Here is a 23,905-nt window from a genome sequence, read left to right as displayed (position 1 = left end):
GCAGTTTACATTGCAATAGAATTTCTCCTCCTTGACAAAAAACATTCCTAGCATGGCACCAGTGAAGCATGCAAGCGGCCATCTAGGAGATATGTCAGTGGAAGGGACAGTGGAAATCAACTGGATGGCTAAGAAACGTCACATTGAGGGCAATATTTCCACCAGCTCTAATTGTCCTGAGGAGCAAGGAAACAGCGAGAATTCAGAGGTCAACAGCAGCCCTGACAAAGAAGGGAAGTGGGAATGTGAACTCTGCTGTCTTGTCTACCCTACAGATTTCTCCTGCCGTAGGGTGCAAAAGTGTTTGGTCCCAGGCTCACTTGGCTGAGCTGGCAAAAGCCTCTTGTGTAGACAGTGATAACAGCAAAACTGCTTTTCCCTCTGTAAGCTTCTTACCTCGTACAGCACCAGAATAGTGTTCACATTCAAAACGCACTAGTATGCTGGGATAGTTACGCTGACACGGTGCTCCTTGTGTGGACACGCTGTGGTTAAGCTATGGATAATGGAAGTAGCTATATTTTGTTGAAATTGGTGAAAATGTAGCACCAAGTAACTCTCAGCATTTTCCTCGCAGATTGTTCCGGGTGCCGCTCAGAGCATTTCTGAGGTCAGTGTTCCACATCTGATTGGGAATAAAACTTGTCAAACCAACCCAATCGCTTTCCCTGGCAGAGAAACAAGCTTCTGGATGATTGTTTGTATTACTTTGTCACACAGTGAAAGCAGCAAAACTGCCATTTCCGCTGTAGAATGTGAATATCTGAATGCGCTAGAAGAGTTTGCACAATCAAAAGCGCACTAGAAGGCTGCGATAGCTACACTGCCAAGCATGGACGTGGAGGGGTTAAGCTATTGACTGTGGGAGGGTAGCTGCTGTTTTGATGACACCGGAGAAGATGCAGGAAAAAGTAACTCTCAGCTTTTCCCTTACAGATTGTGAATGCAGCTGGAAGAGTCCTTAAGGTGAGTGTTCCATGTTTAATGTTTGTCAGGCAGGTTTCTGTTCTTTCAGTGGCTCTTCGCATGCCTGAAGCCCGAGCCGGGGGTGAGGTGGAACAGCCTGGAGAGAGATGCAGGGTCTGGGCAAACAACGAAGCAATGGGATTCTAAATCTAAATGGGTGTGTCAGAATCAATGCTGATGTTCTTTGCTGGGTCCATTCTTTCATTGTATTAATAGACAGTCTGGGGAGAATCATTGGGTCTGTTCCTTATACCAGATTAAAAACCACTCCCCTGGTGGTGTCGTACCCATGGGAGCTGTGGTTCGTTGCCATGCTGTCATCTTTGAGATGGGGATAATAGTATCACCTGAGAGCATCATACATGTGGTTTCTACTGCAGGCTAGGGAAGCTCATGTGGGAGTTATAAATCATCCTCATACCACTGCAATCAATTGAGTAATGCTGGCTTACATCAGTGTAGCTCTTGGCCCATTTAAAAGGGGATTAACTAACATAGCCAATAATGAAGCATGCAAATCAGAATATAGGAGTTGTTCCCGTGGGAGGGAGGATGGAAATCAAATAGTTATCTGGGAGGTGTCTCATCCCCAGGAACTGCCTGTCTTGCCACTGCCGCTATGAGGAAACCCGCATCATTTCAATGAGACTAAAGAATCAACAACATTCAACATTCCTGACTTTTTCTTTCTAGTGGCTTGGGGGCACACTGAGCTCTAATAGTGCCGCACGCCAAACACAGCTGGCTTTGAGGCTCTGAAGCAATTCTGGCAGTTTAAACAGTGGCTGATCACATAGCTCAGTACTTTGCTCATTAGCTTTCTAAATCCAGGGTTGTGAGCTCACTCCTTGAAGAGACCATTTAGGGATGTGTGGCAAATCTGTCAGGGATGGTACTTGGTCCTACCCTAAGGACAAGGGTCTGGACTTGATGACCTCTCAAGGTCCCTTCCAGCTCATATACCTATGAGATAGGTATATGTTAGTGAAGAAAGAGAGGCCCTGAGAGGGGGAATGACTTCTCTAATGTTGAAATCATCTGACTTCCCTCTCTAAAATAGAGTACTGACATTGTAAGAGAATCAGCTATGTTCTGAGGTTAAGATCAGATCAAATGACTCCTACATTTTTCCTTACAGGCTGTTGAGTACATAGGCAAAGACATTCTTGGTGTGAGCATTCATAGTTGCCTTCCAGTTTTTCTGGGATCTTACCACCATCTCCAAAATATGAGGAATATTTTTGTTTTTGAGCCTCCTGCTCCCTCGTGTCCCCCCCCTCCACTCCCATCTGCCCACATTTTCACCTCCCCTTTTCAGAGGGAGAACAAAGGGGGAAATATTCAGTTTCTCATTAAAAAAATCGACTCAACTATTTTGAACAATCTAAGAAAAGGCCCTGGAAACATACATGAGAAAATTACAAACTATTTCTGATTGTGTCCAAAAAGAGGAAACGTTTGAAAAACAATCAAAATTTTTCACAAAATCTCATTTGGAAAAATTTCAACCAGCTCCAATTTCTATCCGGCAGAGTGAGGAAACTCCCAAACTCGGGAAATGAGTCCCAGCACTGAGAAAGGATGGTGAGAAAGTTGCTCATCACAGAGCTGTCTGAAAATGGTATGAGTCTGGGGATTGAAGAAGTCTGACATCTAACGGACTTGACTGTGCCAACAACAGTCCCTAGTATAGATACATGTATACTAACAACATCGTGCATTTGCAGTAGACAATTTTGCTTAGACAAAGTTAAAGTAAGGTACGCAGACAGGTGTGTACTAGTACGCTGGAGTAGCTAAACTGACAAGATGCTCTTAGTGTAGACGTGTTGTCATTAAGCTATGGACAAGGAGAGGGAATTATGGTGGTACTGGAGAAAGACCATGATCAAATAACTGCCCTCAATTTCCTTACAGACGTCTATGAAAATACCTGTAATCCTTTGTAAGGTGAGTATTATAGTTTGTATTGTTGTCAGACACTCTGACATTGCCTGAACTGCCTTAGCAAACCTGGACCCTGAGCAAGGGGTCAGCTGACATAGCCTAGACATATGTGGAAGGACTGGGACAAAAGACAGAACAATGGGTTTCTAAATCCCAGAGTCTTATCCAAGTAAATCCGGTCACTTTTTGCAGGTTCATTTCTCCTATTATACTTGTAGCTCGTTTCTTGAATTTCTGTGGGCATCTTCTTTATAAGCACCTTAACATCCACTTCCCAGTGGAGTCACACAAAGAGGAAAAAAATAGAAAAAATATACATTTTTTTCAAAGGATTGTTTGGAAATACTCAAGAAACTCTTAATTTTTATTCAGAGCACTTAGGAAACCCTCAGACTCTGGCAGTTAATCTTAGTTTCAAGGGCAGGCCATTAAAGTGCTGTCTGGACTCATGTATACTAGAGACCTTCTTTGGCATAGTGCTGGGGTAGCTATGCTGACAAGGCTCCAAGTTTTGACTTGGTATGTGTAACCTATGGACAATGGGAGGGACGTAGCAATAGATAAACGATATTGTAGGATCAAGTAACTTTCAGCATTTTTTCTTACAGACTTTGGAGAACGTAGCTGGAAGATTTCCTGTGGTGAGTGTTCCACATCTGATGTGGCTGGCTTCTCTTCTCGCAGCGGTTCTTAACAAGCCCACATCCCAAGCCAGTTGGGAGAGATGTGCAGGATTGGGGTCAAAGCAGTGGGAACTGCAAACCACAGTCATTTCTCGTTTTGGCCAAAGAGGGGGAAAAAATTTCAAAATATTCATTTGGGAAAAAACTTCAACCGTCTCTAACTCTTATCCTGAGGAGGCAGGAAACTCCAAACTCTGGTAGCGTCTCAGCACTGAGGAAGAAGGACAGTGGGGTGTTGCCCATTGCTAAGGTTCTGGAGAAGGTGTGGGTCTGGGGACTGACCATGTTTGACGTCTAACTGACATAACTGTGCCAGCAAAAGTCCCTAACACTAATACACTTATAGCAACAACATCATGCATTCGCCATATAGACGATTTCACTCGGCCAAAGCTAGAAGAAAGGACACAGGTGGAGGTGCACTAGCACGCTGTAATAGCGATACAGTCAAGGTGCTCTTAGCTTAGGCGTGGTGGGGTTAACCTATGGATAATGGAGGCATTTTGAGGGTATTGGAGAAAGACCAGAATCAAGTAATTACCCTCAATTCTCTTGCAGGTTCCTGCGATGCTGCCTAGAAAGCTTTGTAAGGTGAGTTTTATAATTTCCTTTGTTAGACAGTGTCACGTTACCCAGCCTGCCTTAGCAAGCCTGGACCCTGAGCAAGGGGTCAGCTGGAATAACCTGGATAGATGTGCAAGGATTGGGACAAAAGACAGAGCAATGGGTTTCTAAATCCCGAAGGGGTGAATCTGAGTTAATCCAGACACTTTTTGCAGTTTCATTTCTCCTATTATACTTGTAGCTGGTTTCTTGCATCTCTATGGACCTCTTCTTTATCACCCCCTTAAGAACCACTTCCCAGTTGAGTCACACATACTGTGAACTGTGATTCACTGGGAATCCTGTGGCTCTGCTCCATGAGGGCTTAGGATAATAGCATCACCATGGACAAGCACAAACACACGCTTAATTGTACAATAGAACACATGCCCAGTTTGTATACATTAGCCTCTGTTCACGGAAGTCAACAGGGTATGGCAGCTTACACCAGACTAGAACTTGGGCCACACACAAAATAATTTTCTAGCATGGCAGATAATGAAGTATGCAAGCGGAGATTTGCCAGATACTTCCATGGAAGGGTCAGTGTAAATTGACTGGATAGTGGGAAATTTCCCATTGCAGGAAAAATTGAAAAAAACCAAAACCCTTGTGATTAAATTTATGAGGTTTTTCAATATAAATATATTCTTTTGGAAAAACAAAAACAGCAACATTCTCCATCCCGTCCTGTCCCCCCCCCCCCCCCCCCAAAATCAGATCCTAAATAATTTTCTTGAAAATGTTTGACTTTGGTTAAAAATCTGTTTTTCGACTTAAAATTCATGTTGATGAAAAAAATTGTACGCAGCTTCACTAAGACAAAAATATTTTTTGTTTAAAATGAAGATTTTAAGAGAAAATATTTTTCTGTATTTTTAACAAAAAGAATAAAGATCAAAAGAGGAAAAAGATTCAGCTTTTGAACTCGGCTCTTCTTCAAAACTACCCTTCCATTTCCCCTTTATCATTAGAAAAGCAAAAGAAGCATTTTCAATTTTTTTCTTTCAAAAAATTGTGAATAATTTGACACCTGTAATTTTCCCTCAAGCAAATATTAGTATTAAACAACTTCTACAGAAAAATGAAATAAGGAATGTACGTAATGAGAAGAAGGGAGGTGGCAATATAAGTGAAAATCCTGCAAAACATTTTATTTCTACATTTTTTCCAGAAAGTGAAAAAACTTAAGCCCCCTCCCCCCACCAAGATTTCTCAAAAAAATAATTTGGAAATTTTCTAACCATCTCTAATTCTTCTCTTGTGGAATCAGACTCAGAAAGTAATCTCCCAAACTCTGGAGGTTAATCCAAGTGGTAATAAAGAAGAGCCGTGGCAAAGTTATCCAGCACAGAACTGTCCAAGCCAGTTCAACGCTACAGATTTCCCCTGGCATAGCGGTGTTAGTTGCGCATATAAAGATGATTGGACCTTGGCTGATATGACTGTGTTGGCAAAAACCCCAAGTGTAGAGACAAAGTTTTGGCAGCAAAATTGCACTACAAAGTGCACTAAAAGGCTGGGATAGCTACACTGCCAAGCATGGACGTGGAGGGGTTAAGCTATTGACTGTGGGAGGGTAGCTGCTGTTTTGATGACACTGGAGAAAATGCAGGAAAAAGTAACTCTCAGCTTTTCCCTTACAGATTGTGAATGCAGCTGGCAGACTGCTTGGGGTGAGTGTTCCATGTTTAATGTTTGTGGGGCATGTTTCTATTCTTGCAGCGGCTCTTACCATGCCTGAAGCCCGAGCCGGAGGTCAGTTGGAGTAGCCTAGAAAGATGTATGGGCAAAAGATGAAGCAATGGGATTCTAAATCCGAATGGGTGTGTCAAAATCAATGCTGATGTTCTTTGCTGGGTCCATTATTTTAACATATTAGTAGACATATTGGGGAGAATCTTCGGGCCTGTTCCTTTACCCAGGTTAAAAATCCATTCCCTAGTGGTGTCCTGCCCATGGGAGCTGTGGTTCATTGCCATGCTGTCACCTTCGGAGTGGGGATAATTGCATCACCTTGGAGCATTGTACACGTGGTTTCTACTGCTTGAAGGGTATTTGCTTTTTAGGTAATTTGGCTTGGACAGAGCTAGAATACGGTACACATACAAGTGTGTACTAATATCCCAGAATAGATATAATGACAAGATGCTCTTAGTGTAGACATGGTGTGGTTAAGCTATGAACAAGGGGAGGGAATTTTGTTGGTACTGGAGAAAGACCATGGTCAACTAACTACCCTCAATTTCCTTGTAGACTTCTAGGAGTCTACCTGTAATCCTTTGTAACATGAGCATTATAATTTGCTTTGTTGTCAGGCAGTCTTATGTTACCCAGCCTGCCTTAACAAGCCTGGACTCTGAGCCCGGAGTCAGTTGGAAGAGCCTGGAGAGATATAAAAGGATTGGGACAAAAGACAGAGCAAGGAGTTTCTAAATCCCAAAGGGGCGTATCCGAGTTAATCCAGACACTTCTTGCAGTTTCATTTCTCCTATTATACTTGTAGCTCATTTCTTGCATCTCTGTGGGCCACTTCTTTCTAAGCCCCTTAAGAACCACTCCCCAGTGGAGTCACACATACTGTGGATTGTGATTCATAAAAATCAGGATCAATCCCAACTGAATCATCCCACTAGGAATCCAGTGGCTCTGTTCCAAAGGGGCTCAAAATAATGGAATCACCACAGATAATCACAAGCATAGGAGCAGATCAGTAGATCCACAGCCGCTCTATACTGAGGTCAACAGAGTACAGGAAACGCTCACCATTCACAGTGGATGTATTCCTGCCTGCACCAGGAATGGCAAAATTTGAGAATGCTGCAAGCCATGGCTCCCAGCTCCCAGCTCCCTGTGGCTCCCAAGCTGTGGGAAACTCGCTTTGGTTCCTGGCAGCTGCAGCAAACTCACTGCAACTGCTCGGATCAGGAGAAAACTCGCTGTGGCTCCTCACAGCTGAGGTGAGTTCTCCGCTTCCAGGAATCCGCAAGAAATTCATGAATCCCCAGGGGCTCCTGCAGTGACAGTTTACGCTACAATAGAATTTGTTCCACTTGACAAAAACATTCCTAGCACAGCACCAGTGAAGCATGCAAGCGGCCATCTAGGAGATATTTCAGAGGAAGGGACTGTGGAAATCAACTGGATGGCTAAGAAAGGTCGCATTCAGGGCAATATTTCCACCAGCTCTAATTGTCCTGAGGAGCAAGGAAATTGCCAGAAGAAGGAAGTCAAGTGCAGCTCTGACAAAGAAGGGAAGTGGGAATGCTGACTCTGCAGTTTTGTCTACCCTACAGATTTCTCCTCCTGTAGTGATGCTAGTCTTGGGTGCAAAGGTGTTTGGTCCCTGGCTCACATGGCTGACCTGGCAAAAGCCTCTCATGTAGACAGTGACAGCAGCAAAACTGCATTCACCTCTGTAAACTTTTTACCTCGTAGTGGACCAGAATAATGTTCATTCAAAGCGCACTAGTATACTGGGATAGCTACGCTGACAAAGTGCTCCTCATGTGGACAGGGGCAGATGACGATTTTGCAGGACCCAGGGCAGCATAATTTCACGGGGCCTCCCTTTGCCACGGCGCATGTGCGGGGCTTTTTGAAGTGCGGGGCCCGGAGCGGCCGTCTCGCTTGCCCTGCCCTATGTCCGCCCCTGCGTGTGGACACAGTGTGGTTAAGCTATGGACAATGGGAGGGAGGTAGCTATGTTTTGATGATCCTGGTGAAAGTGTAGCATCAAGTAACTCTCAGCATTTTCCTTGCAGAATCTTCCTGACATAGCTCAGAGCCGGCCTGGGGTGAGTGTTCCACATCTGATTGGGAACAAAACTTGTCAAGCGAACCCGATCGCTTTCCCTGGCAGAGAAACAAGCTTCTGGATGAGGGCTTGTATAACATTGTCACACAATGACAGCACCAAAACTGCCATTTCCGCTGTAGAATGTGTATATCTGAATGCGCTAGAAGAGTTTTCACATTCAAAAGCGCACTAGAAGGCTGCGATAGCTACACTGCCAGGCATGGACGTGGAGGGGTTAAGCTATTGACTGTGGGAGGGTAGCTGCTGTTTTGATGACACCGGAGAAGATGCAGGAAAAAGTAACTCTCAGCTTTTCCCTTACAGATTGTGAATGCAGCTGTCAGAATCCTCAGGGTGAGTGTTCCATGTTTAATGTTTGTCAGGCAGGTTTCTGTTCTTGCAATGGCTCTTCGCATGCCTGAAGCCCGAGCTGGGGGTGAGGTGGAAGAGAATGAAGAGATGTGCAATGTCTGGGCAAACAACGAAGCAATCGGATTCTAAATCTGAATGGGTGTGTTAGAATCAATGCTGATGTTCTTTGCTGGGTCCATTCTTCCAATGTATTAGTAGACAGTCTGGGAAGATTCATCGGGTCTGTTCCTTCTACTTAGGTTAAAAATCCACTTTCTGGTGGTGTCCTACCCATGGGAGCTGCAGTTTGTTGCCATGCTGTCACCCTTGGGGTGGGGATAATAGCATCACCCTGGAGTATCATACACGTGGTTTCTACTGCTTGAGGGGTATTTGCTTTTTAGGCAATTTGGCTTGGACAGAATACTGTACACACAAGTGCCTGAATAGCTATACTGACAAGATGCTCTTAGTGTAGACATGGTGTGATTAGGCTATGGTCAAAGAGAGTGAATATTGGTGGTACTGGAGAAAGACGAGGCTCAAGTAACTATCCTCATTTTGCTTGCAGATTTCTAAGGGACAACCTATGATCCTTTGTATGGTGAGTATTTTAATTTGCATTGTTGTCAGACACCTGTGTCAAGCAAGCCTGGAATAGAAAGTTGGAATAGCCTGGAGAGATATACAAGGATTGGGACAAAAGACAGAGCAAGGAATTTCTATTTCCCAAAGGGGCGTATCCGAGTTAATCCAGACACTTCTTGCAGTTTCATTTCTCCTATTATAGTTGAAGCTGGTTTATTGCATCTCTGTGGGCCTCTTCTTCATAACCCCCTTAAGAACCACTTCCCAGTGGAGTCACACATACTGTGAATTGTCATACATAAAAATCAGGACCAATCCCAACTGAATCATCCCACAAGGAATCCTGTGACTACTCCATAGGGATTTAAGGTAATAGTATCACAATAGACAATCACAAGCACAGGAGTAGATCAGCAGATCCACAACCTTTCTATACTGATGTCAACAGAGTACAGGAAATGCTCACCATTCGCAGTGCATGCATCCCGGCCTCCATCGGGAACGGCGAAAATTTGAGAACACTGAGTGGTGGGGCTCCCAACTCCCACGATGAGCTCCCTGTGGCTGCAGATCTCACTGCAGTGAGGCCAGGAGCTGTAGGGAAATCACTGAAGCTTCCAAGTATCACAGGGAACACACCATGGCTCTTGGCAGCTGTGGGAAACTCACTTTGGTTCCTGGCAGCTCCAGAAAACTCACTGCAGCTGCTGGAGTTGGGAAAGAACTCACTGTGGCTCCTCACATTTGTGGTGAGATCTCTGCTTCTGGGCAGCCACGAGGAACTCACGAATCACCAGGGTCTCCTGTAGTGGCAATATACACTGCAATAAAATTTGTCCCACTTGACAAAAACATTCCTAGCATGGCACCAGTGAAGCATGCAAGCAGCCATCTAGGAGATATTTCACTAGAAGGGACCGTGGAAATCAACTGGATGGCTAAGAAAGGTCACATTCAGGGAAATATTTCCACAAGCTCTATTTGTCCTCAGTAGCAAAGAAACTGCCATTATTGGGAGGTCAACAACAGTCCTGACAAAGAAGAGCAATGGGAATGTAGACTCTGCAGTCTTGTCTATCCTGCAGATTTCTCATGCTGTAGCGATGCCAGTCTGGGGTGCAAAGGTGTTTGGTCCCACACTCACTTGGCTGAGCTGACAGAAGCCTCTCATGTAGACAATGATAGCAGCAAAACTGCTTTTCCCTCTGTAAGCTTCTTACCTCATGGTGCACCAGAATGGGGTCTCACGGCCTATCAGCGGCTTGTCCTGACCTGCAACAACTCGGAGTTAGCAAATATCTATTCTGGCTGGCACTTGGCCCCTGCAGGAGAGCATGGGCCTGGACATCATGAGCTCTGAAAGTCACTTCTAGTTCTGTGATCCTCATTCTAATTTGTAACACATAAAATGCCTCAAATACTGGCAATTAATTCTAGCTTTGAAAAAGAAGAGCAGCCCGTTATAGAGCAGTCTGAAGTCACGTGTGCCCGATTGAATTGCTCTGGCAAAGTGCCGGGAGATCTATGCTGACAAGGCTCCAAGCTTTGACTTGATGGAGCTAAACTACGGACATTGGGAGGGAAGTAGCAATATATCAAGGGTGAGGGAGAGAGGTAAGGATCAAATAACTTTCTTAATTTTTCTTACAGACCACCGTGAAAAACCTAGGTGAAACCGTCGTTCCGGTGAGTGTTACGGCTCAGCCTACTGAAGGAAGACAGAGAGAAAAAGGAGAGACAGAGGGAGGGGCAATGACCACTCTAATACATAAATCTTTCACATTTCCACTCTCTGTGAAATAGAGTAGTGTCATTGTGAGATTTTTCTTTTCTTTAACACCCTCTTGAGGACACCGCTGAACGCACTCTTGGTGTGAGTATTCAAAGCGGCCTTCCAATTTTTTTAATCTTGCATCAAAAATTACTAAATTGAAGCATGTGGAACGTTCTGGCTCTTCATCCTCCACGTCTTTTTCATCCCACCCTCCTCCACCCCGCTCTAACCCCCTTTTTTCCGTGAGAAAGTCAAGGAGGTGGAAATGTTCCAGTTTTCAAAAAAGGAAAGAGTTTAGAACATTTTGGAAAGTGTAGAAGCCCATCAATATTTTGCATGGAAATGGACCGAACCACTACTTTTTCAAAGAGAGCATGTTAAGGGGAAAAGGTATGGCAATCTAGGAAAGATGGTTGGAATCCTAGATGAGAAAATTACAAACCTCTCTCAGTTTTGATTTTCACACAAAAAGGGAAAAAAAAGGGAAAAAGAGACATCTTTTCAAATGCATTCTTTGGAAACACTCAACCAAGCCTCATTCTAATTTTTGCAACACATAAATTGCCTCAAACGCCAGCAATTAATCCTAGCATTGAAAAAGAAGAGCAGCCCGTTACAGAGCTGTCTGCAGTCACGTGTGCCCTATAGAACTGTTCTGGCACAGTGCCCCGAGAGCTGCGCTGACAAGGCTCCAAGTTTTGACTTGCTGTAGCTAAACTACGGACATTGGGAGGGAAATAGTAATATATAAACGATACGGAAGAAAGGTCATGATCAAGTAACTTCATTCATTTTCTTACAGACCCCCGTAAGCAACGTAGGTGTAACCGTCATTCCGGTGAGTGATCCATACCTGATTTGCTGTCGGGCTGGTTTCTCTTCTCGCAGCGGTTCTTAAGAAGCCCAAATCCCAAGCCAGTTCTCAATTGGTAAAGCCTGCAGAGATGTGCAGGATCGAGGCAAGGGACATATTCAGCGGGATTCTAAGTTCTAACGGGAGTATCAGCACTGATAATGATGTTCTTTGCAGTGCTCTTTCTCTTCTTGAGATTCTGCAGCGGTCTGTTCTTGATACCACATTAAGAACAACTCCACGCTGACGTCATACACATTGGGTCGTGCGGTTCACTGCAATGTTGCATTGCATATTACAGTATCACCTTGGACCTGAGACACACGGTCTCCACTGCATTAGGATAAGACGTGAGCAGGATAGACAAACATCTCTTAAGGATTGTCTAGATGAAAAGTTTTCTAAGTCCGGGTCATGGCTTGCAAGGACAGGCCTGTGGTTGGCCAATAAACACTTTCTTTACCTGCACCTACGCAGGTACGGGCGCTCGCGGCTCCAGTTGGCCACGGATCTCTGTTGCTGCCCATGGTAATTGCAGGAGACGGTGCTGACCGGGACACCGCATTCCACCGCTCCCATTGGCAAGGAACGGTGATTTGTGGTCAGCGGGAGCAACGATCGCCCATACCTGAACAGGTAAACCAAGGGTCTCGCGAGGTATCAGCGGTTTGTCCTGACCTGGAGCAACTCAGAGTTTGCAAACTTCTAATTTGGATGGCGATTGGCCCTTGCAGGAGAGCATGGGCCTGGACAACATGAGCTCTGAAGGTCACTTCTAGTTCTGTGATGCTTTGATTCTGGTATACTAAAGTGTGACTGCTCAGCCTACTGAAGGAAGGTGGAGAGAAAAAGGAGAGACACAGAGAGGGGCAATGACCACTCTAATACGTAAATCTTTCACATTTCCACTCTCTGTGAAATAGAGTAGTGTCATTGTGAGATTTTTGTTTTCTTTAACACCCTCTTGTGGACACCGCTGAAAGCACTCTTGGTGTGAGCATTCAAAGTCGTCTTCCAATTTTTCTAATCTTGCATCAAAAAGAACTAAACCGAAGCATGGGGAACATTCTGGCTCTTCATCCTCAACGTCTTTTTCATCCCACCCTCCTCCACGCCACTCTAACGTCTTCTTTACGTGAGAAAGTCAAGGGGGGAGCGGGAATGTTCCAGTTTTCATAAAGGAAACGGTTTAAAACATTTTGGAACGTGTAAAAGCCCCTGCACATTTCGCAGGGAAATGGACCAAAACACTACTTTCTCAAAGAGCGCTTGTAAAAGGGGAAAAGGTATGGCAATCTAGGAAAGATGGTTGGAATCCTAGATGAGAAAATTGCGAACCTCTCTCAGTTTTTCTTTTTCATACTAAAAGGAGAAAACGGGAAAAATAGACATCTTTTCAAATGGTTTGTTTGGAAACACTAAACCAAGCCTCATTCTAATTTTTTCAGCACATAAATTGCCTCAAATGCCGGCAATTAATCCTAGCTTTGAAAAAAAAGAGCAGCTCGTTACAGAGCTTTTTGCACTCACATGTGCCCTATAGAATTGTTCTGGCACTTTGCCAGGATAGCTGCGCTGACAAGGCTCCAAGATTTGACTAGCTGTAGCTAAACTACACAGATTGGGAGGGACGTAGGAATATATAAATGATACTGGAGAAACAGCAGAATCAAGTAACTTCCTTCATTTCTCTTACAGCCCGTGACCAACCTGGTTGGAAACGTCGTTACGGTGAGTGTTCCATGCCTGATTTGTTGTCAGGCTGGTTTCTCTTCTCGCAGCGGTTCGTAAGAAGCCCGAATCCCAAGCCACTTCTCAATTGGTATATCCTGCAGAGATGTGCAGGATCGGGAAAAAGGATAAATCAGCGGGATTCTAACGGGAGTATAAGCACTGATAATGATGTTCTTTGCAGTGCCCCTTCTCTCTGTTGAGATTCTGTACGGGTCTGTTCTCGATACCCCATTAAGAACAACCCCACGCTGACGTCATACACCCTGGGGGGGTGCGGTTCACTGCAATGCTCCCTGTTGCAGTGGATATTACAGTATCATTTTGGACCCTGAGACACACGGTTTCCACTTCATTAGGATTAGACATTGGCAGGTCAGACAAACATCTCTTAAGAATGGTCTAGATCAGCATTTGCCAAACTCAAAGCTCCAAGTTCTGACTTGCTGTTGCTAAACTATGCAGATTGGGAGGGAAGTAGCAGTATATAAACAATACTGGAGAAAGAGCAGGATCAAGTAACTTCCTTCATTTTTCTTACAGCCCGTGAGCAACCTGGTTGGAAACGTCGTTACGGTGAGTGTTCCATACCTGATTTGTTGTCCGGCTGGTTTCTCTTCTCTCAGCGGTTCTTAGGAAGCCCAAATTCCAAGCCAGTTCTCAATTGGTAAAGCCTGCAGAGATGTGCAAAATCGGGCCAAGGGACAAATCAGCAGGATTCTAAGTTCTAACGGGAGTATCAGCACTGATAACGATGTTCTTTGCACTATCCCTTCTCTTGTTGAGATTCTGTAGGGGTCTGTTCTTGATACGCCGTTAAGAACAACTCCACGCTGATGTCATACACGTTGGGTCGTGCGGTTCACTGCAATGCTCACCGTTGCAGTGGATATTACAGTATCACCTTGGACCTGAGACACACTGTCTCCACTGCATTAGGATTAGACGTGAGCATGTTAGACAAACATCTCTTAAGGATAGTCTAGATGACAAGTTTTCTAAGTCCGGGTACTGGCTTGCAAGTACAGGCCTGTGGTTGGCCATCAAACACTTTCTTTACCTGCACCTACGCAGTTACGGGCGCTCGCGGCTCTAGTTGGCCACTGATCTCCGTTGTTGCCCATGGGAATTGCAGGAGACGGTGCGGAACGGGACACAGCATTCCACCACTCCCATTGGCCAGTAACGGTGATTTGTGGTCAGAGGGAGCGACGATCTCCCATACCTGAACAGGTAAACCAAGGGTCTCGCGGGCTATCTACGGCTTGTCCTGACCTGGAGCAACTCAGAGTTTGCAAACTTCTAATTAGGATGGCGCTTGCCCCTTGCAGGAGCGCGTGGGCCTGGACATCATGAGCTCTGAAGGTCACTTCTAGTTCTGTGATCCTTTGATTCTGGTATACTAAAGTGTGACTGCTCAGCCTACTGAAAGAAGGTGGAGAGAAAAAGGAGAGACACAGAGGGGGCAATGACCACTCTAATACGTAAATCTTTCACATTTCCACTCTCTGTGAAATAGAGTAGTGTCATTGTGAGATTTTTGTTTTCTTTAACACCCTTTTGTGGACACCGCTGAAAGCACTCTTGGTGTGAGCATTCAAAGTCGTCTTCCAATTTTTCTAATCTTGCATCAAAAAGAACTAAACCGAAGCATGGGGAACGTTCTGGCTCTTCATCCTCGACGTCTTTTTCATCCCACCCTCCTCCACCCCACTCTAACGCCTTCTTTACGTGAGAAAGTCAAGGGGGGCGGGAACGTTCCAGTTTTCATAAAGGAAACGGTTTAAAACATTTTGGAACGTGTAAAAGCCCATCGATATTTTGCACGGAAATGGACCAAAACACTACTTTCTCAAAGAGCTCTTGTAAAAGGGGAAAAGGTCTGGCAATCTAGAAAAGATGGTTGGAATCCTAGATGAGAAAATTGCGAACCTCTCTCAGTTTTGATTTGCATACTAAAAGGAGAAAATGGGAAAAATAGACATCTTTTCAAATGGATTGTTTGGAAACACTCAACCAAGCCTGATTCTAATTTTTTCAACACATAAATTGCCTCAAACCCCGGCAATTAATCCTAGCTTTGAAAAAGAAGAGCAGCCCGTTACAGAGCTGTTTGCACTCACGTGTGCCCTATAGAATTGTTCTGGCAGGTTGCCGGGAGAGCTGCGCTGACAAGGTTCCAAGACTTGACTAGCTGTAGCTAAATTCCACAGATTGGGATGGAAGTAGGAATATATAAACGATACTGGAGAAACAGCAGGATCAAGTAACTTCCTTCATTTTTCTTACAGCCCGTGAGCAACCTGGTTGAAAACGTCGCTACGGTGAGTGATCCATGCCTGATTTGTTGTCGGGCTGGTTTCTCTTCTCGCAGCGGTTCTTAAGAAGCTCAAATCCCAAGCCAGTTCTCAATTGGTATAGCCTGCAGAGATGTGCAGGATCGGGGCAAAGGACAAATCAGCGGGATTCTAAGTTCTAACGGGAGTATCAGCACTGATAATGATGTTCTTTGCAGTGCCCCTTCTCTCTGTTAAGATTCTGTACGGGTCTGTTCTCGATACCCCATTAAGAACAACCCCACGCTGACGTCATACACCCTGGGGGGGTGCGGTTCACTGCAATGCTCCCTGTTGCAGTGGATATTACAGTATCATTTTGGACCCTGAGACACACGGTTTCCACTTCATTAGGATTAGACATGGGCAGGTCAGACAAACATCTCTTAAGAATGGTCTAGATCAGCATTTGCCAAACTCAAAGCTCCAAGTTCTGACTTGCTGTTGCTAAACTATGCAGATTGGGAGGGAAGTAGCAGTATATAAACAATACTGGAGAAAGAGCAGGATCAAGTAACTTCCTTCATTTTTCTTACAGCCCGTGAGCAACCTGGTTGGAAACGTCGTTACGGTGAGTGTTCCATACCTGATTTGTTGTCCGGCTGGTTTCTCTTCTCTCAGCGGTTCTTAGGAAGCCCAAATTCCAAGCCAGTTCTCAATTGGTAAAGCCTGCAGAGATGTGCAAAATCGGGCCAAGGGACAAATCAGCAGGATTCTAAGTTCTAACGGGAGTATCAGCACTGATAACGATGTTCTTTGCACTATCCCTTCTCTTGTTGAGATTCTGTAGGGGTCTGTTCTTGATACGCCGTTAAGAACAACTCCACGCTGATGTCATACACGTTGGGTCGTGCAGTTCACTGCAATGCTCACCGTTGCAGTGGATATTACAGTATCACCTTGGACCTGAGACACACTGTCTCCACTGCATTAGGATTAGACGTGAGCATGTTAGACAAACATCTCTTAAGGATAGTCTAGATGACAAGTTTTCTAAGTCCGGGTACTGGCTTGCAAGTACAGGCCTGTGGTTGGCCATCAAACACTTTCTTTACCTGCACCTACGCAGTTACGGGCGCTCGCGGCTCCAGTTGGCCACTGATCTCCGTTGTTGACCATGGGAATTGCAGGAGACGGTGCGGAACGGGACACAGCATTCCACCACTCCCATTGGCCAGTAACGGTGATTTGTGGTCAGAGGGAGCGACGATCTCCCATACCTGAACAGGTAAACCAAGGGTCTCGCGGGCTATCTACGGCTTGTCCTGACCTGGAGCAACTCAGAGTTTGCAAACTTCTAATTAGGATGGCGCTTGGCCCTTGCAGGAGCGCGTGGGCCTGGACATCATGAGCTCTGAAGGTCACTTCTAGTTCTGTGATCCTTTGATTCTGGTATACTAAAGTGTGACTGCTCAGCCTACTGAAAGAAGGTGGAGAGAAAAAGGAGAGACACAGAGGGGGCAATGACCACTCTAATACGTAAATCTTTCACATTTCCACTCTCTGTGAAATAGAGTAGTGTCATTGTGAGATTTTTGTTTTCTTTAACACCCTCTTGTGGACACCGCTGAAAGCACTCTTGGTGTGAGCATTCAAAGTCGTCTTCCAATTTTTCTAATCTTGCATCAAAAAGAACTAAACCGAAGCATGGGGAACGTTCTGGCTCTTCATCCTCGACGTCTTTTTCATCCCACCCTCCTCCACTCCACTCTAACGCCTTCTTTACGTGAGAAAGTCAAGGGGGGCGGGAACGTTCCAGTTTTCATAAAGGAAACGGTTTAAAACATTTTGGAACGTGTAAAAGCCCATCGATATTTTGCACGGAAATGGACCAAAACACTACTTTCTCAAAGAGCTCTTGTAAAAGGGGAAAAGGTCTGGCAATCTAGAAAAGATGGTTGGAATCCTAGATGAGAAAATTGCGAACCTCTCTCAGTTTTGATTTGCATACTAAAAGGAGAAAATGGGAAAAATAGACATCTTTTCAAATGGATTGTTTGGAAACACTCAACCAAGCCTGATTCTAATTTTTTCAACACATAAATTGCCTCAAACCCCGGCAATTAATCCTAGCTTTGAAAAAGAAGAGCAGCCCGTTACAGAGCTGTTTGCACTCACGTGTGCCCTATAGAATTGTTCTGGCAGGTTGCCGGGAGAGCTGCGCTGACAAGGCTCCAAGATTTGACTAGCTGTAGCTAAATTCCACAGATTGGGATGGAAGTAGGAATATATAAACGATACTGGAGAAACAGCAGGATCAAGTAACTTCCTTCATTTTTCTTACAGCCCGTGAGCAACCTGGTTGAAAACGTCGCTACGGTGAGTGTTCCATGCCTGATTTGTTGTCGGGCTGGTTTCTCTTCTCGCAGCGGTTCTTAAGAAGTCCAAATCCCAAGCCAGTTCTCAATTGGTAAAGCCTGCAGAGATGTGCAGGATCGGGGCAAAGGACAAATCAGCGGGATTCTAAGTTCTAACGGGAGTATAAGCACTGATAATGATGTTCTTTGCAGTGCCCCTTCTCTCTGTTGAGATTCTCTACGGGTCTGTTCTTGATACCCCATTAAGAACAACCCCACGCTGACCTCATAGATGTTGGGGGTGTCATGGCTCCTTCCCCACTCTGGCATGATAAATGCAGAAGTGGGGGCCAGCAAGTGTACCCCAAAGCCTTATCTACCAGGCTTTGGTATAAAACTTCCCCCAAGATCTTAAAAACCTAGATCTTGGGAATAAAACTTCCGCTGCCACCACCCAAATGTTGCTAAAGAAACCAGGGGAAAGATCATTTGGGAAATCTTCCCCCTAAAACAAAAATCAGGGCACACCATTAACCACTGCCAGGTTAATAAAAGAAAAGAAAGAACTTTTATTATTACAACAATATTCTGGTTGCAAGTATAATGACTGGAGAGGAAGGTAACAAAATATACTCATGGAGAAACTCCATGGGCCTAGAACTTAGTTACAAAGAAAAGCCAAAACATCTTTTAAACAGTGCCAGATCTCAGATCCCATACCCAATCCTTAAAACAATAAAACCTAACGAAACTGCCTAAACTTTACCCTACTTACAGAAAATGAAGAATGGTGTCTTGGAGAGAGAGAGAGACATGCTTGTCCCTCTCTGTAGCTGCAGAGAACTCTCAGAGAGACAAAAGGACAAAGGAAAAACCCAAATTCCTTTGTCCCAGTTTGAAAAATCCCACCTACATTCTTATTGGTCACTCCACCTGGCTAGGTGTAGTTAACCCCTTAATCCCCAGGCTGCTGGCTAACCCTCATAATCATGACATGCCCACCAAATCACAGACGGGGCTGGACAGCTTCTGGCCACACTGGCTGTGATTTCTTCCTGTAGGTCTTAAGATAAAACATAGTAAATACATTATGCACACTTGACTAAACGCTTGAAGATATAAAAAGTAAGCAAAGGCTTCCATATCCATAGAGTACCATCACAGCTATACAGAGAATATTAAGTAGTTGAGTCCAGAAATGCCTCATTAACCAATCAAACTCTCAGTCTCAAAATCAAATTTAGAATAGCGTGGGGTCTTGATCTAAAGTTCAATTGACCAGGTTCTGTGCCTCTTGCGAAATACACCACTATCATACACCAGGCCAGGTCTTGGCACCACTGAGAGTGTCAGCTCAGGGCGAATTGCTTAAAACCAGGGCTATTTACCACCCTCAACTGGGGTCCTTTCCCAGGCATCCCTCAAATTACTCCGAGCACAAAACCAGGGCTATTTACCGCCCTCAACTGGGGTCCTTTCCCAGGCACCCCTCAAATTACACCGAGCACAAAACCAGGGCTATTTACCGCCCTCAACTGGGGTCCTTTCCCAGGCACCCCTCAAATTACACCGAGCACTTCAGCTGCCTCCCCGGTCAGCCGGAAGCCTCTCCAGCAAAACCCCTTAGACACTTCAGCTTCCCGGTGCCATCACCAGACTTAGGCCTCCATACACAGGTGAGAGGTTACCAAAACCCACTCACCAACTCCAAACAGATCCTCCTGGTCCAAAGGACTCAGCCACAGTCCCAAGCCAATTTTCACTTTAGATTTTACCCACAAGATCACGCTGGGCCAATCCTTTAGAATCTAAACTCTAAAGATACATTACTGAAAGGAAGAAAATGTCGAGAGTAAGATTGTTAATGAGAACCTTCATATATAAACATCACACCTGTACACATGTCTCATACATAGAATCAACAGTGAACAAGCTTTCATTAGACACCTTACATGGGTCCCTTTGCACAAAAGGTTGCCGTGCCTCAGTTTCCCTTCCCATACAGCATATCAATTTTGGAATGTCCCTTCTCAGGTGAGAAGCTTCAACACTAATTACAAGTATTAACAGTGAAATACCAGGGTCCCAAAGCTTTTGAACATCCAGTGTGTCCTTGGGTACATCTTGTAACAGTTTCCAGGGTTTTGGTACAAAATCATGCATAGTGGACATCGTTACCATTCTTAGTAACAGCAGTACAGTGGTTATGCAAGTTAACATAAGCAGTAGGAACACATCCACCCCAACTGTACATTGACAATTCTGGCTTTTTACATTTAAAAAGTTGCAACCTTCCTGGGCAAACACAAGTCTTGCCCCTCCCCCATGCCCTGTGGGTTTAGGTTGTGAACTCCCTCCCACACAGACATAGGCCTGGCTGGGTGTGGCTCCCCTGCTCACAATGGCTATGGAATTCCTTTGCTCCTCACAGGATCTTTCTATCCCCAAGTCACTTTTACCCCCCTCAGGCACAGCAACCTGCTGGCCAGCCTCACCATAAGGATCCTTTTCCTTATGACTTTCTGCAAGAAAAAATTTATCTTCCCCTGGCTCTACAGCAGCATCACCCTGCTGAGCCACCACCAACTCCTCCTGCGATCCCTCTATCCCCTGAACAGGCAGGTCTTCACACAACCCCCCTTCAGGAAAACACACAGACTCCTCTGGGGAAAGATCAGAGACCTCCCCCTCTCCTTTCTGGGCTTCAGCTGCCCCCAGAGCTAAATCTGGGCCCACAGCACTCTCCTCAGCCCATCCAGGCTGACAGGCACCTCCTGTAGACAAAGAACTAGGCAGAAACCCTTCCCCCACATGCATACTGCCCTCCTCAGCAGCCAAACTGCCAGGCTCCACACACACAGGTTGCTCACACTGAACACCCTCCAGAATTTGATCTTTTTCCCCAACTAAACTTTCACTCTGGCCAGCCACTCCAGACTGCACCAGAGGGACCCTTTCCCGGAACAGGGCAGAGAGAGCCCAAAAATCTGACTCCAGCCTCTCCTCTGAGGCTCCAGGCAGACATGTAGAGGCCTCACTCACAGACACACAACTATCTCCCTCAGGCAAACATTGAGGAAAACTTTTACCTGGCTCCCCATAGGACTGACTAGCCACAGACAACTTCCCAGATTCACACTCACCCCCTTCCCAAACCTCATGCATATTCTGGGGCTGGGTTAAGGTATCCGCCTGATTATACATACTATTCATGCCATAATCACACCCCATCCCCACATGGTTCTCCACTGAACCCCCCTGAGGATACAGTCTCTGTTGTTCTTCCACTCCCTGGATCTGGAGTTTCCTGGGATATTGAACAGGGACTGGAACATTCATGGGAGCAGGATAGTCAGTTGATGTGGCCTTCGCTTTAGCAATCCTCTCCTGTGTTTCCACTTCTATTCGCCTGGTCTCGGCCTTTATTTCCGCTAGTCTTGCCTGTGCTGCTGCTAGCCTCGCCTGTGCTGCTGCTAGCCTCTCCAGATGTTCTTGTTGGGCACGCTTCTCCTCCACCTCTCGTTGTGCACGCCTGTCTTCGGCCTCTCGTGCACGCCTGTTTTTGGCCTCTCGTGCACGCCTGTCCTCCAGCTGTAGGAAAAACTCCATCTCCTTGTCAGTTAGAGGCCTGCTGGTCTTACAGGCAACTTCCCATGTAGAAGGCATTGGTGAGGGGGGAGAAGCGCTGCTATACATTGCTCCTGCTCTCTCCTTGGGGAATGAATCTGTCCTAGAGTTGGACATCCTGTCCTAACTAGCCTAGCTATCCAGTTGTCCCGAAAGCTAGAAAAAAAACAAACTGTTTGGGTAGGTCTGTGTCTGGCTTAAGGTCTGCCCCTCCCTGAGGCAGCCCAGAAACAAAAGAAAAACAAAAGGAAAACTGCAAAGCTTGCAACTCAAAAGAAAAATTGTGTCCTTTTAAAAATCCTGGGTTCTCAAAATAATCCCACCGCTATGCCACCATGTCATGGCTCCTTCCCCACTCTGGCATGATAAATGCAGAAGTGGGGGCCAGCAAGTGTACCCCAAAGCCTTATCTACCAGGCTTTGGTATAAAACTTCCCCCAAGATCTTAAAAACCTAGATCTTGGGAATAAAACTTCCGCTGCCACCACCCAAATGTTGCTAAAGAAACCAGGGGAAAGATCATTTGGGAAATCTTCCCCCTAAAACAAAAATCAGGGCACACCATTAACCACTGCCAGGTTAATAAAAGAAAAGAAAGAACTTTTATTATTACAACAATATTCTGGTTGCAAGTATAATGACTGGAGAGGAAGGTAACAAAATATACTCATGGAGAAACTCCATGGGCCTAGAACTTAGTTACAAAGAAAAGCCAAAACATCTTTTAAACAGTGCCAGATCTCAGATCCCATACCCAATCCTTAAAACAATAAAACCTAACGAAACTGCCTAAACTTTACCCTACTTACAGAAAATGAAGAATGGTGTCTTGGAGAGAGAGAGAGACATGCTTGTCCCTCTCTGTAGCTGCAGAGAACTCTCAGAGAGACAAAAGGACAAAGGAAAAACCCAAATTCCTTTGTCCCAGTTTGAAAAATCCCACCTACATTCTTATTGGTCACTCCACCTGGCTAGGTGTAGTTAACCCCTTAATCCCCAGGCTGCTGGCTAACCCTCATAATCATGACAGGGGGGTGCGGTTCACTGCAATGCTCCCTGTTGCAGTGGTTATCACAGTATCATTTTGGACCCTGAGACACACGGTTTCCACTTCTTTAGGATTAGACATGGGCAGGTCAGACAAACATTTCTTAAGAATGGTCTAGACCAGCATTTGCCAAAGTCAAAGCTCCAAGTTCTGACTTGCTGTTGCTAAACTATGCAGATTGGGAGGGAAGTAGCAGTATATAAACGATACTGGAGAAAGAGCAGGATCAAGTAACTTCCTTCATTTTTCTTACAGCCCGTGAGCAACCTGGTTGGAAACGTCGTTACAGTGAGTGTTCCATACCTGATTTGTTGTCGGGCTGGTTTCTCTTCTCTCAGCGGTTCTTAAGAAGCCCAAATTCCAAGCCAGTTCTCAATTGGTAAAGTCTGCAGAGATGTGCAAAATCTGGCCAAGGAACAAATCAGCAGGATTCTAAGTTCTAACGGGAGTATCAGCACTGATAACGATGTTCTTTGCACTATCACTTCTCTTGTTCTTGATACGCCGTTAAGAACAACTCCACGCTGATGTCATACACGTTGGGTCGTGCGGTTCACTGCAATGCTCACCGTTGCAGTGGATATTACAGTATCAACTTGGACCTGAGACACACGGTCTCCACTGCATTAGGATTAGACGTGAGCATGTTAGACAAACATCTCTTAAGGATGGTCTAGATGACAAGTTTTCTAAGTCCGGGTCCTGGCTTGCAAGGACAGGCCTGTGGTTGGCCATCAAACACTTTCTTTACCTGCACCTACGCAGTTACGGGCGCTCGCGGCTCCAGTTGGCCACGGATCTCCGTTGTTGCCCATGGGAATTGCAGGAGACGGTGCGGAACGGGACACCGCATTCCACCGCTCCTATTGGCCAGTAACGGTGATTTGTGGTCAGCGGGAGCGACGATCTCCCATATCTGAACAGGTAAACTAAGGGTCTCATGGGCTATCAGCGGCTTCTCCTGACCTGGAGCAACTCAGAGTTTGGAAACTTCTAATTTGGATGGCGCTTTGCCCTTGTAGGAGCGCGTGGGCCTGGACATCATGAGCTCTGAAGGTCACTTCTAGTTCTGTGATCCTTTGATTCTGGTATACTAAAGTGTGACTGCTCAGCCTACTGAAAGAAGGTGGAGAGACAAAGGAGAGACACAGAGAGGGGCTATGACCACTCTAATACGTAAATCTTTCACATTTCCACTCTCTGTGAAATAGTGTCACCGTGAGATTTTTGTTTTCTTTAACACCCTCTTGTGGACACCGCTGAAAGCACTCTCGGTGTGAGCATTCAAAGTCGTCTTCCAAT

At 45.4% G+C, this 23,905-nt stretch overlaps 1 protein-coding gene across 1 annotated transcript; it reads left to right on the top strand.

The window, feature by feature from the left end:
- Window positions 1-582: 582 nt before the first annotated feature.
- On the top strand, window positions 583-23,670 carry LOC102459398 (uncharacterized). Its single transcript, XM_075908241.1, has 18 exons — window positions 583-610; window positions 937-966; window positions 2,884-2,916; window positions 3,522-3,554; window positions 4,155-4,187; window positions 5,846-5,875; window positions 7,964-7,996; window positions 8,323-8,352; window positions 8,921-8,953; window positions 10,588-10,623; window positions 11,514-11,549; window positions 13,263-13,295; window positions 13,839-13,871; window positions 15,587-15,619; window positions 16,170-16,202; window positions 17,918-17,950; window positions 23,369-23,527; window positions 23,626-23,670. The coding sequence occupies exons 3-18, from the start codon at window positions 2,890-2,892 to the stop codon at window positions 23,668-23,670; spliced, it is 660 nt and encodes a 219-aa protein (XP_075764356.1). The 5' UTR covers window positions 583-610; window positions 937-966; window positions 2,884-2,889.
- Window positions 23,671-23,905: the final 235 nt, after the last annotated feature.

This window comes from Pelodiscus sinensis, chromosome 24, assembly GCF_049634645.1.
Source record: "Pelodiscus sinensis isolate JC-2024 chromosome 24, ASM4963464v1, whole genome shotgun sequence".
NCBI lineage: Eukaryota > Metazoa > Chordata > Testudines > Trionychidae > Pelodiscus > Pelodiscus sinensis.
The sequence above is the reverse complement of the archived record's forward strand: the minus strand, read 5'-3'. Positions and strand labels throughout refer to the sequence as shown.